The sequence below is a fragment of the Melospiza melodia genome, chromosome 5 (assembly GCF_035770615.1).
Source record: "Melospiza melodia melodia isolate bMelMel2 chromosome 5, bMelMel2.pri, whole genome shotgun sequence".
Classification (NCBI taxonomy): domain Eukaryota; kingdom Metazoa; phylum Chordata; class Aves; order Passeriformes; family Passerellidae; genus Melospiza; species Melospiza melodia.
In genome coordinates this window covers 30,844,435-30,857,117 of record NC_086198.1, presented here as the reverse complement: position 1 = coordinate 30,857,117, position 12,683 = coordinate 30,844,435, and the positions used below count along the sequence as shown (strand labels likewise).

At 37.0% G+C, this 12,683-nt stretch overlaps 1 protein-coding gene across 8 annotated transcripts in view; it reads left to right on the top strand.

The window, feature by feature from the left end:
* WDFY3 (WD repeat and FYVE domain containing 3) overlaps positions 1-12,683 on the top strand; it is a 152,876-nt gene that overhangs the window by 68,660 nt on the left and 71,533 nt on the right. For all 8 annotated transcript variants that reach the window (XM_063156772.1, XM_063156773.1, XM_063156769.1 and 5 more), the window contains 5 exons: positions 1,561-1,747; positions 4,413-4,579; positions 7,153-7,620; positions 8,973-9,071; positions 11,235-11,428. In XM_063156772.1, the coding sequence (XP_063012842.1) occupies positions 1,561-1,747; positions 4,413-4,579; positions 7,153-7,620; positions 8,973-9,071; positions 11,235-11,428 (1,115 nt within the window). The remainder of the gene's footprint in view (positions 1-1,560; positions 1,748-4,412; positions 4,580-7,152; positions 7,621-8,972; positions 9,072-11,234; positions 11,429-12,683) is intronic.

Genomic DNA, 12,683 nt, shown 5'->3' with positions numbered 1-12,683 from the left:
GGTGCCAAGCTGGTTGACAACAACTTGCAGATAAAACCAGTGTTGGAGAGGATATTAGCTGCCTGGAAGCAGCTTTGCATACAAATTATTCTTTTTGCACTAATTGAAAACCATATGAGTGTTTAGGTATGCAGGACTTGAGGTAAGAAATCTGATAAAATGTTTCTAATATTGTATTTAAGGCCTTTAGACTGAGGGGCAACATAGGAAGCATTTGTAGTTTTTAATTGGACTGACTTGGAGTAAACTAACATCCTAACACATTTTAGCAGTGTACACCTGCTGGAAAAGAAGAAACCCCCAATTTTGGGTTGGTCACACCCTGAGAAGCAAGTAGCTACAAAGCTCTATATTGATGATTTATTGAATACATCACCCTGCTCTCACATATTTCAGAGAAAATTTCAGTCTGGTTTTTTTTTCTTCTGCTAGCAGTGTGTTTCCAATTCCAGTCAAAAAGATGTGAATGTACAGTGTCACTCAAAACACAGCATTGTCACCAGTTGAGTGTTTTTAGGACTTAAAAGGTGATAGGCTTCTGGTGGGCTTTTGATGAGTGTAGAAGGTGTATGTACATGTGTGAAGCTGTTATTAAGTGCAATGAAGAAAGTAACTGGAGTTTAGACTGTCATTTGGTGTGTTACAGTTGCTACCATTATTGCTTCTCTATGGGCTTGATCCATAGAGGAGGGAAGCTGGCATGTGAAAAGATACTCTAGGTTCTTTAAAAAGTGAAATGGAGTTTTAGAAAGAAAAGCAGTCAGCATTGCCTCTTTCTTTTTGATTAAAAAAGTGAACCTGACTTAAGAGATAAGAACATCTGTCACAAGACTCAACTTATATTCAGTAAAAGATATTTCATCATATGCAAAGGAGCATCCTTTCATGCTCTCATGCTCTGATTTAACCTCTGGAAAATTATGTTATCAGTCTAGCTAGAAAGGTTTGTGCTTGTGTTGTGCGTGCTGCAAAGTTAAAATAGCAAATAATTGAAGGGAGCATCTTTAAAACAGAGTGCAACTTAAAATCTCACTATAGGTTTGAGGAAACTTTTTTACTGACCTACTGAACTGATGGAATATGAGAAGTATACAGGGCAAGGCAACTATGTCTCATGGATACCAGCCAGAGAAGGAATAAGATGACATGGTGTAAAGGTTTATATGTATGGATTTAATAACACTTCAAGTCAGTGCTTTGTATAACTTTGTGTTTTAAAAGAAAAAATATGGTTTAGAATTACTTACAGTTGCCATATTTGTCTTTTTATTTTGTTGAGTTATCTGGTCAGACTTTTTAGGTAAAAATTAGTATTTATCTACAGTTTCCTCCTTACAATAGTCAAGGTTGTAAAAGGGAGGAAGAGGTTGGCAGAAAGAGATTAGGGTTCTGATCCAAAGCCATTTGAGAATCCTTCTCATCTTCAAGTAATATTAAGTGTTCTGTGACAAGAGATACTTGAATAAATTACTTTATTGCTGTGTTTTGTATGTTGGTTATGGCTCTTGCTGTCATTACTGTCAGTAAAATCCTAAATTTCTCCACTGCAATTCTTTTCAGAAAAGGAATGTTTGTCCACGTGTGTCCAGAACATGCAGCAGTCTGATGACCTTTCTCCCCTAGAAATAGTTGAGATGTTTGCTGGACTTTCTTGTTTTCTCAAAGACTCCAGTGATGTATCCCAAACGTTGTTGGATGATTTTAGGATATGGCAAGGATACAACTTCCTCTGTGACCTTCTCCTCAGGTAGGCAAAAGTGCTTGAAGAAGTGCAAACAGATCACTGAGAATTTTTCAAAAAAAGTTTTCTTAATAAAGAGTAGATGAATAGGTTTAAACAATAAGTGATTATAGATCGTTATGGAATGAAGATATTAAGACCAAAACATTGAATTCTGTGTTTCTTTCCATTTATTAAACTACATTGTTGAACTTATTGCTGTTTCGTACTCGTTTATTACTAAGTGTTTCTTGTTTTGGAAAGATAGCAGTTGCTTATAAAAACTGGTACTAAATATTTAGAGAGAATCCAGAACATAAAATTTTGGCTGCAACTAGTGATTTTTGAGTGGTTGGCGTTGGTTTTGTTTTCCAAAAAGGGAGTGGTTTAGTGGTGGGCTTGGCTGTATTGGGTTAACAGCTGGACTCAATGATCTTGAAGGTCTTTTCCAACCTAAATAATTCTATAAATATAGTCTTATCATGTTATCATAATGAAAAATCCCATATGTAAATCTGGTGAACCCTATGAGGGAATAGTTTTTATTTTCCTAATTAAAAGTACTTCTAAGCTGCTAATGCATTAAAAAGTATGGTAATGAAAATGCCTGCCCAAAAAACCTTTGGTATATGATTTATCCATGATCTCTTTTTTCTTTCCATGAAAGAAACTTCTTTAATTTTCTGAGAAAGAAAAGAATGTCTATTGCTTTATTTGTGTAAAATCTATGGGCAGTCTATGTTGTTTTGTTTGAATATGAAGTTCTGAAGAAGAATGCATAGCTGTTACTGTTATATATATAAAATATATATATTTTTTACAAATCCAAGGTACATACTGGGTAACTGTAAGTGTACACCTTAGGAAGTATATTTGGGTCAAAGATGCTTAAGACATTATTACTGAGAAATGCTAATATTATCTCCCTGTTTTTGGTGTTAGTATGTTGAGGTTTGGAACCCAAATATTTGAACTAAATTTTCCACTACATTGTATACTTCCGAGGGGGATTTTTGTTTGTTTTAAATGGATACCAGACATAGACATGGCATTTGACATTTTTAATCACACTTAAAATTACTCATAAGTTACCTTTTGTGCCACAAAAGCTAAAGCACCTGTTAAGGAATTGTTATTTTTCTTGTTCTAAAAGTGGAGTTTTGGAGTATGTTATATTCACTAATGCATTAATTCAAAGTAGTGTAATTCAAATGCAGTTGTTTTCCAGAAACTGTCAGCCAGAGTTTAGGAGAAATAGGAGGGGAACATGCTGTCACGTTACATGTTGAGGTACTAAAGTGATTCTCCGTAGATAGAGTGTTTTAAACAAATTCTCCTCTAAGCTTAGATCAAAGAATGGGGGATCCCTGCCAAAGGTATAGGAAGCCTAGGGATTTGAATGTCTCATTGAAAAAGGAGGACACCTGGGATCATCAGGTGACATCAGTAAAGGTTAATGGCATAGGAATGTGTTATCCTCATTTCTTCCTGAGGGGGTTTTCTAGAAGAAAATAGTTCCTTTCAAGAAACAGTGATCTTAAATGAGCCCATGCCTTGATCAGTGATGGACCACAGTTTTGTATTCTCCCTGTTTTGGCTCAAACCTGCCCACAGAGACTTGTTCACTCTGGGGCACTTTTATGATGATAATTCATCGTGTCATGTGAGGGTATGAAATCTGGACACTGGGTCTCTGGCTGCAAAGAAGAAAGGCTTTGGAGCTGGAAAAGCAGAAGGATGTGTGAAGAAGGTGGCTCAGTAAGAAATGGCAGAAGATCTGTGGGGGCAGGAGGAGCACTTTGGTAATTTCATCTGGATGATGTGAAATGGCAGAGCATGTGGAGGATTAGTAGAATGGTAATAGGTGAGCTCTGTGCTTCTGTAGTAGTGACTGTTTGCAGGAGGTTCTTGTTTGAAGGAGGTTCCTGCCTCAGCCACATCTGCCTGAGAAGAAAATGGAGGATGCAGAATGAGCTGCTTGTAAAGGGCTCCCACAATCATTTGTCAGCAAGAAGCAAAACAGCTTGTACTGCCTGAGTCTATAGAATGTGGACCTCAGTTTACAGTTAGTAAATAATTAAACATGATTTTATTTGTGGTGAAGTAGCAGGAAAATGAGGATGGTGTTAGGATTCCGAGTCAGTTTTTAGGGTTTGGTCTGATGGTGTGTTCCTGTCAGTAAATGGTTGGAATGGGATGTTAGCATTTCCATTCTCTTGTGTTCAAAGTGGTAAGAGTTTGTAGTTCTAGTGAGCGTGCTTCATCCTGTGCTTGAGAGTGATATCCTTTACCAAGATACCCTTTCCTTAGCACAAAATATTCACTCTCAAAGTGGCAGATGTAGTCTAGCAAGTTAATTGCAAATCTATTTAATTACAGACTATCCTATACTTTCCTGTACAGTATCTTCATGTCTGTGAGAGGATTCTTAATGTAATTTTTCATGTCTCTCTGCTGACTGTTGAGTTCAAGAAGAGATCTATGAGGTAAATTCCTATGGCAAATAACTGTTTGCTCTTTTAAGTCCAATGTTTGAATAATCTAATGGTATGACATATGGACATGGAAAATACTGCAGGAATCGGGCAGTAAAATTAATCTCTAAACTGATAGAATAAACCAGACCTTACTGAAGTGATTTGAGTTCAGATAAACTAGTGCTGCTAACTTGATCCTATTGTATTTTCTTTAGGTTAGAACAGGCAAAAGAAGCTGAATCTAAGGATGCTTTGAAGGACTTAGTTAATTTGATAACTTCCTTAACAACATACGGTGTCAATGAATTAAAGCCAGCTGGTGTTACCACTGGAGTACCTTTCCTGCTGCCTGGATTTGCAGTCCCACAGCCTGCAGGCAAAGGTGAGTCTGCTTTCTTTCTCTCTTTGTTTACTTTTTTGTTGTTCGAAGCGCAAGTGACAAGATACAGATCCAGCTGTGTATTGGACAAACCCTTTGCAACTAAGTCTAACTTCTTTACCTAAGATTCTGTATCAAATACTCAGTTATTTTGGTCTCAAGTATTTTATTTTGGGGTTGGTACCCAAAGAAGAAAGCCTAGGGCTTTTGTCTTTGGGGACAGGTCCAGCCTCTTCACTGCAGAGCTTGCAGAGCTGACAGTTTTCTACGTGGAGATTTGAAGAGATTATCTTATTGGAGAGATGCACTGATTTGATTTATAGTGTTTTAAGCTGCTCTCTTACTAAATTGATATGAAAGGCTGATGTGCTGGCTTGATTTTCTTTGTTGTTGTTTTTTTGTTGTTTGCTTGTTTTTTGGGATTTTTTTTTTTATTGTTAAATCCTTCCCCTTCTCCTCTTTGCTTTCTCTTAGCTTTTGTCAGCTCAGGCAAGTGTAACTTGTGAGCTGAAATCTGTGATTTCATCACCACTGTGATCAGAGTGATAAAATCTGTGATATGTTTGAAACCAGTCAGTTACAATTTGGAGATAAGGTTGAGGAAGTCTTGAGGGAGAAAGGGTTGTATAAAAATAAACTTAGGTTTCATATCCTGTTCATAAATTTAAAATTCAGGTTAGTCTTCTATGTAACTAAGGAGTTTGGAATTTAATAGTGACTGTGGAGCTACTTTGAACTTTTATGAGATATACCACTGCACAAGAAAAGTTTATTCTAGGATTCCATTTACAGATTTATAGACTAATGAATATACATCCTAGGTTCCTTGGACAGTGACTTCCATTCTCTGGTATGGAGGGAGAGTTCATTGTTCTTAGGAATTGTTTTTCTTTTGCACTAAATGGAGAAAGAAGGTGAACACTCAAGAGTTTAATTTCTTCATGTTTTGATAATAATATTTTTTTTTGGTTAATCAGCTTGTCTGATACAATATTATGAGAAAACCATGGTCTGTTGCAATCTGCAAAAGAGTTCTTGAACTTTGTGGTGTTTGTCAGGACATCTCTGTTCCTTTTACTTGCTTTTCATAATGTTGGAAAATTGTCTTTTTATGAAGACTGTGTTTTCTCAATTTACTAATTTCTCAGTTATTTCCATTTAAATAATTTTAGTTCCTGAACTCTGAAAAGCTGGTTAGAATTTGGTTTTTTCAGGGGTCCTCCTAATAATCAAAAATAATTTATTAATCTACTTGATTGCCTGGAACAATTGTTGATACTAAGTTAGAATATTAATAGTTGTATCTGAAACTATTATGTTCCTGTCACATTTAAGAAGCTCTAAATCCCCTCATTTGAACATTTTCATAATAAAGAAAGCATGCAAATAAGGCCTTTTAGGAACAACTGTGTTATAATGTAACTAATATTCTTCCAGATGTGAAATTGTTCCAATGTTCTTTTACTAGGGAGCTTTCTCTTGCCTTCTGGAGAAATACTGAAATGGAAGGTGGGGAGGCTAGGCATGAAGATAATTGAATTTACTGTTCAGTTGGACAACTTAGTTTACAAAAATGAAGAGAGTAGTGTGCCATAGAGAATACATAATAAATAAGATTTTTTTGTTTATGAAAGGGTTTTTAAATCAGGTTAAAAGTTTGCATATACCTTTATTGGAAAAAAAAAATTATTGTTAAAACATCCTAAATGCTTTGTTTAGATTGTCTTTAAAGTTCTCACTCTTGATTGTGTATTTTGTTGGTTATGTTTTACCATTAGTTGTTTTCTGTATCGTGGGATCTGTCCACTGTGTCTTGTACTATTCCTACAGAAGCTTAAAAAGTTGAATTTAAGGCATCTTTTGAGTAGAATAAGAATAATATTTGCCCATAGAAAATTTTGGGGCACACTCATAAATGATGCATTCTTTAGCTAAGTGAATGAGATATCAGTGAACTTGAAGGTACCTACAATAGAAATGTGACTGAGCTTTAAAGCTGTGAGATATTTGTGTGCTAATATTATAGCTACTTTATGCTTTACAACTCTTTCCCTGTGTTTTAATTCCTTAATTGTTAATAGTACTGGACCCTGCCATAGCTTTTTTATTCCCAGCTGCAAGGGCTGTGCTCTGCATTACAGAACATAGAATGTATCACTGTTGCTATAATGAGTTCTCCTATGGTGTGGGTACATCCTGAGCAGGCTTTGTTTTGTCTCTAGGACTGTATCTCATGTACATTTTAACACTAAATCAGTGTACTTATCTATTTTAAAGAAATTATCTCTGATCAGCATCTTTAGCTGCTTACATAAACTCTTACTACCAAATATATATTAAGATGCCATCTTAAAGAATAGTAGGTTGTGGAATTCACAGTGTAAGTGCATGTGCAGAGGCTTTTTTGAAATTAATTTTAATGATGTTTTTATTAAAAGTGACCATCATACACTGTTATTTTTTTCCTACTTATTAAAATGCATGGATCATTATTAATAAGTGCATTCATTGTTTACGATGATTAAGAATTTTTCTCTTTCCTTTTTCCTCCCATCCCACTTTATTTCCTGATTTAGGTCATAGTGTGAGGAATATTCAAGCATTTTCTGTCCTCCAGAATGCATTTTTGAGAGCAAAAACCAACTATCTAGCACAAATCATCCTTGATGCCATCACGAATATTTATATGGCGGACAGTGCCAACTACTTCATTTTGGAATCACAGCACACATTGTCTCAGTTTGCAGAGAAAATTCCGAAACTTCCAGAAGTGCAGACCAAATACTTTGAGATGCTGGAATTGGTTGTCTTCAGCTTGAATTACATACCCTGTAAAGAACTGATCAGTGTGAGCATCCTTTTAAAATCCAGCACTTCTTTTCAGTGTAGCATCATTGCCATGAAGACACTCTTGAAGTTCACTCGTCATGATTACATCTTTAAGGATGTCTTCAGGGAAGTGGGGCTTCTGGAGGTGATGGTAAATCTTCTTCATAAATATGCAGCCCTTTTGAAAGATCCCACTCAGGCACTGAATGATCAAGGTAGTGTGTCCATTTCCATTTTTCTAATTCTTGTCTTTTTTGGCTGGAAATAGTGAAGTCTTGCATTTAGGAGAAATGAGAGAGTCTGAACATGTACTTCAAGGCCTGAATTCTGCTGAGGATTGCTGTGCCATCTTAAAAGCTCATTGGAATTGCTTCTCTCAGTTTCTTGAGAGAAGCTCGAGGCTAACTTTAATGAATGATGCTGTATGAATGCAAAGTAGTACGAGCTCATATTTTCCTTTGTAAATGATTTTTTGATGTACTGGTTCAATATTTGTTACTTAATGTGAAAAAAGTATAGGGACAATGCATACCATCAATGTTCTTCCTAACAAAAGGTACTTTGTAACTTCATGTTTAGCCCCAGATTTGAAAAAATTCTATAGAGTGCATATCTGAGCTCTTAATAGGAGATTTTTTTATAAGCTGGGTCTACATTTTTCTAAGCATTAAAAAAATAAATGAAGATGAGTTGTCTCCAGACTGGAGCATCCCAGATAAGCTCTAGCTACTAGGCCTCCAAGGCAGGCTCTGCCACGGGCCATAGGAGCCTACGTGCACAGACAGACAATTTTTTTTGCATTCTTCATTCAAACTGCAGTCAAGCTTGTGTGCATCAATGACACTTAATTTTTAACCATAACTGCTGGATGTTTCACCTGGATTTAATTGTATGAGGCTTCATTAGTGAGTGATAGCTGTAGGTTAGTTGGAAAGCTTTGTTCCCTTCAACTCCATTGGAAAACACGTCAGTTCTTATGTTCCTGTAAATAAATGGATGTCATCTAATCAGGGTGCTACCTGGATGCACATGTCCTTGTGTTGGCTTTTACTTTTTGTTAGAGTAAGTTAAAATAACCAAACCCCCACTGTTTTTCCTGGAGTGTTTCTCTGTGTGTACTATGCCAATTGCAGTGTTGGTCTGCCACACCTGTTAAGCAATCAGTTTGCTGTAATTATGTGAGTGTAGTTTTGTGGGCTTTGTGCAGAATTTCTCTTTTCAGGTACTGAAAACTGAACAAGAGCAGATGCAGTTAATCTTCAACTGGTGTCATTTGTGGGTCGAAGAAACAATAGCTGCAATGTCAGGCCCTCACAGTGGAGCTCACAGTGCTTTAAAACCTCACTTTATATTACTGTCTTTATAAAATTAACTTTTTGTATGATTCATAGTTAAGCTTTCCCAGGAATGCATGTGTAGACTAAATCACAGCTTGCTTTGGAAAATGGTGGGGCTGCATGCTCTCTGGGGAAGCAAATAAAGTAAAAGTGTTGGTGGACAGTATTGAGAAGCATCTTTGAAAAGAGTGATATTTTCTATGACTTTAGCTTCTGAATTTTTTTTGTAGTGGATTCAAGAAATAGTTCATTTGAGGACCAAAAGCAGCTGGCTTTATTGGTTATGGAGACCCTGACAGTACTACTACAAGGATCAAACACAAATGCAGGTGAGTGAAGAGATTGTTGTCAAGATATGTATGAAGAAAATCATGTCTTGACTTTCTATCTTCAGGCCAGTATTCAACTACACTGAAATACACGTTCTCTCTGGCCAAGTTTTCCTAGCAAAGAGAATAGACAGCATAACCTGGAGTGCATAACATAAAGAGAACAAGATAGTGTTTAACTTAAATTTCTTTTGTATTGTTTACTTGAAGGCAAACACCAGACCCCATCACTCTTCAACAGGTCTATAATAATTCATGGTAGTGCTTGTAAGACTGTTTGGATATTCAAAAATTTAAGCACGTAATTAGAAATGTAGTTCAGTGTTCACAGTGTCATGTCTACATAATGTAATGCCTGTACCTTTAGTTAAAGTTGTTTTTTCATTTATATTAAAGAGTTATTCCCAGTCAGTATGTACACACAGGGCTCTGTTACAGTTGTCCTTTTGTAAATGTAAGGCAGTTTTGTATTATAGTTCATTAACCAAGACTTAGTGATTTTGAGACTGTGGTATCATCCACCTGCCTTGTAACAAACCCTTGACTGCTGTTAGATGGCATTCCTGACCTCACCTAGGAAGCATCAACCAGCCATCAGGACCTCCTTGCTGCTTCTCAGGACTGATTTCATATCTGAATATCCACTGGAGAAGCAACAGCAGGAGTGTAAAAGACATCGGCACTTTGGGATGATGCCACAGATGATCTTTCTGAGGCATCTTGGAGAGTTCAAGGGCCTCATTTCATCAGTAGCTCTCCCTGTTCTGGAGCAGGACAGAGCATACAGGAGCTGAGAAACTATTTCTCAGAAAGTTTGGCTGCTGATGTGAGTGCAGTGGTGCTGTATCCAGAGGCCAGCAGAGGTTATAGGTCATCACAGAAACATAAGTAGGCACAGCCTTGCAGTGATTCATACCACACTCAGTGCTTGGTGTCTGATCTTAAACCAGTCTCTGATAAGCTTTCCAGAGTATTGCAGAACTGCCAACTACATTTCAACAGGAAGTTTGGATGTCAGACCCACACAGGTTTGCTGGATAGTTGAGAACCTACACGAAGAGTGGGAGAAACATAAAATGTTATCCCAGTCTCTATGAAAACCAGAAAGGAGATGGGCTTTACTTGTGAAGGAGTGCAACAAGCTCATCTGTCTCAAGGTCTGAGGTCTCTCCTTTTGCACTGGATCCATCTCTGATCCAAAGGACATCAGAGAAAGCAGGAGGCAGGAAATGGATAGTGGTATTCATGTCTCTGTGTATATATATACATGTATATATATATGTATATATATATGTTAGAGGGAAACAACTTATCAACTTGTTAATCCTGAACTTGGTCATTTAAACTGCTCTTTGAGTTTATCATCACATGGAAAATTATCCCTTTTGATGCAGTCATACAGCATTGATCCATTTCCCCAGTCAGTTTTCATCTTCAGTAATTAACGTAAGAGCAATGCTCTAGGTGCTGACACTGTACTAAACACACATTATATATGCCATATATATACACTTTGGGGTTTGTAATGCTTTCAGAATCAATTTTCATATAACTTTTGGTTATCGCAGTAACCAGCAAACTTGAAAAACTTAGTTTGACTTATGCTTAATCTCTACAGGGATAGGTCCTGCCACAAAAAATCTGCAGAATCTTACAAATGATGTGGATAGACTGAACCACTTCTCAACCAGTGCTCATGTCCAGAAACATCCCAGTTATATTTTCACTTAATATTGCATTTAGGTTATTACTAAATGTAAGATAATACTACCCTAAACCAGAACAGTATATGGTCTTCACAAAACACGGAGGATTTGGTACATTTTTATTTCATCCTGAGACCCTTTGACCTCTAGCCTGTAAAGAGTAACTGCTGTTGGAGAAACAGAATTATTGAGGAAATTCTTAGAGCTGACCTCCATCCTTGTACACAATGCCTTTAGTGAAAAATTTTGTCAGAAGACATTGAAGTTCTATTTTTGTTTGTGTTAGAGGAGGAAAAATAGTAGTAAATCATTACACATCCATAGAGCTAAAACTCTGCCCTTCATTCTGTAGAACTGAAAATTAACACCTTTGGTGTTGTTTTGTTGTCATTATTTTCCACTGGTTATATTTTGCTTGCTGTTGAAGAGCTTACTCTGCCACTTTGTTTCTGAGCAGGCATTTTCAGGGAGTTTGGTGGCGCCAGGTGCGTGCACAACATTGTGAAGTACCCGCAGTGCCGCCAGCACGCGCTGATGATCATCCAGCAGCTGGTGTTGTCCCCCAGTGGAGAGGATGACATGGGCACCCTGCTGGGGCTGATGCACTCGGCCCCACCTACGGAGCTGCAGCTCAAAACTGACATCCTGAGGGTAGGTGAAGGGTTCTTCTTCTGCACTCCTGCCCCTACAGTGTGGTTCCAAGAGAGAAAACACTGAGAAGGGCATTGGATTGAGCTGAGTTGGATGGGTGGTGTTTGCTTAGTATGTGGATTGTCTCTGAAGTTGAAACACATATATTTGATCCATGGTTTTATTTTTCCTTTCTGCCATCTATGTCCATGGTAAGCTTCAGAACTGGAGATGTAGGCTAGTGAATATGTTTTTAGCATCATCATATTTGTGGATAGAAAATGAGGTTTACAGTTATGACAATTTCCCCTGGTGGGGTCTTACTGAGTTAAAAATAATGGGAATACATACAGGAAAAAAAAAAAGCAAGCAAGTAACATACATTTATTTTTCAGCTCTGGCTTGCATTTTCTGTGGCATCTTATTTTACCAATTTGTGTCTATGAATGCTGAAATAATTAATATAAATGCAAATTGTAGTGATCATAGTAGAAGATAAAGCTGAAGAACTTGCTCAAGCAAAATAATGGAATAGTAAGAAAGTAAGGCTGGGAGTGGAGGAAGAAGCAAGAAAACTCTTGTCTGTTTCCTGTTGTATTAAGTGTTTCATTTGCTAATCTAGACCCACAATTTCTCCTCAGAGTAGCTAATGTTATTTTTTAAATTGACAAAATACTGATTTATTTTAGGGTAGAAAAGCTGAGGCAAATAGTAGAAAGCAAATTAGTCTTAAAGAAGACAACTCAGACATCAAGGTTAATTTCTGTTCAAAGGAGCTGTAGTATTTCTCTGGCAGATGAACATCTTCATATTATTCCAAAAGACCCAAAGGAAAGCTAGTAATAAAACTATTCATTTACTGTGTAATGTCTGTGAAGGTTTTCAGCAATTTTTGAGCATGTGTTATTCACCATACTTATGGGGAAAGAAAAGATATTGGAGTTCCCCAGAGGATTTAACAGAAAATCAGGATTTCTTTCTCTTGACCTGTTGTACTTGTCCTCCCTTGATGCTGTTCTCAGAAGTTTTGGTTATGGAACTGACAGCCCAGAACAGTGTGGTGATGTGTCTCTTACTGTTTGTTCAAGTTTGTCAAGAAAGGAGATAGTGCCTTCAGAGGAACGACAGTCTTGCTATTTCACTACCCATCTTCTGAGTGCTTAAAAAACCAGCTTGATTCTGAAGAAGTAAACTTTCAGTCATGGAAGATTCTCTGGCCTATTTTTCTGTATCAGTAACATTTTTCTGTTGTTTATGATGCTTTCTGTAGGGAGAC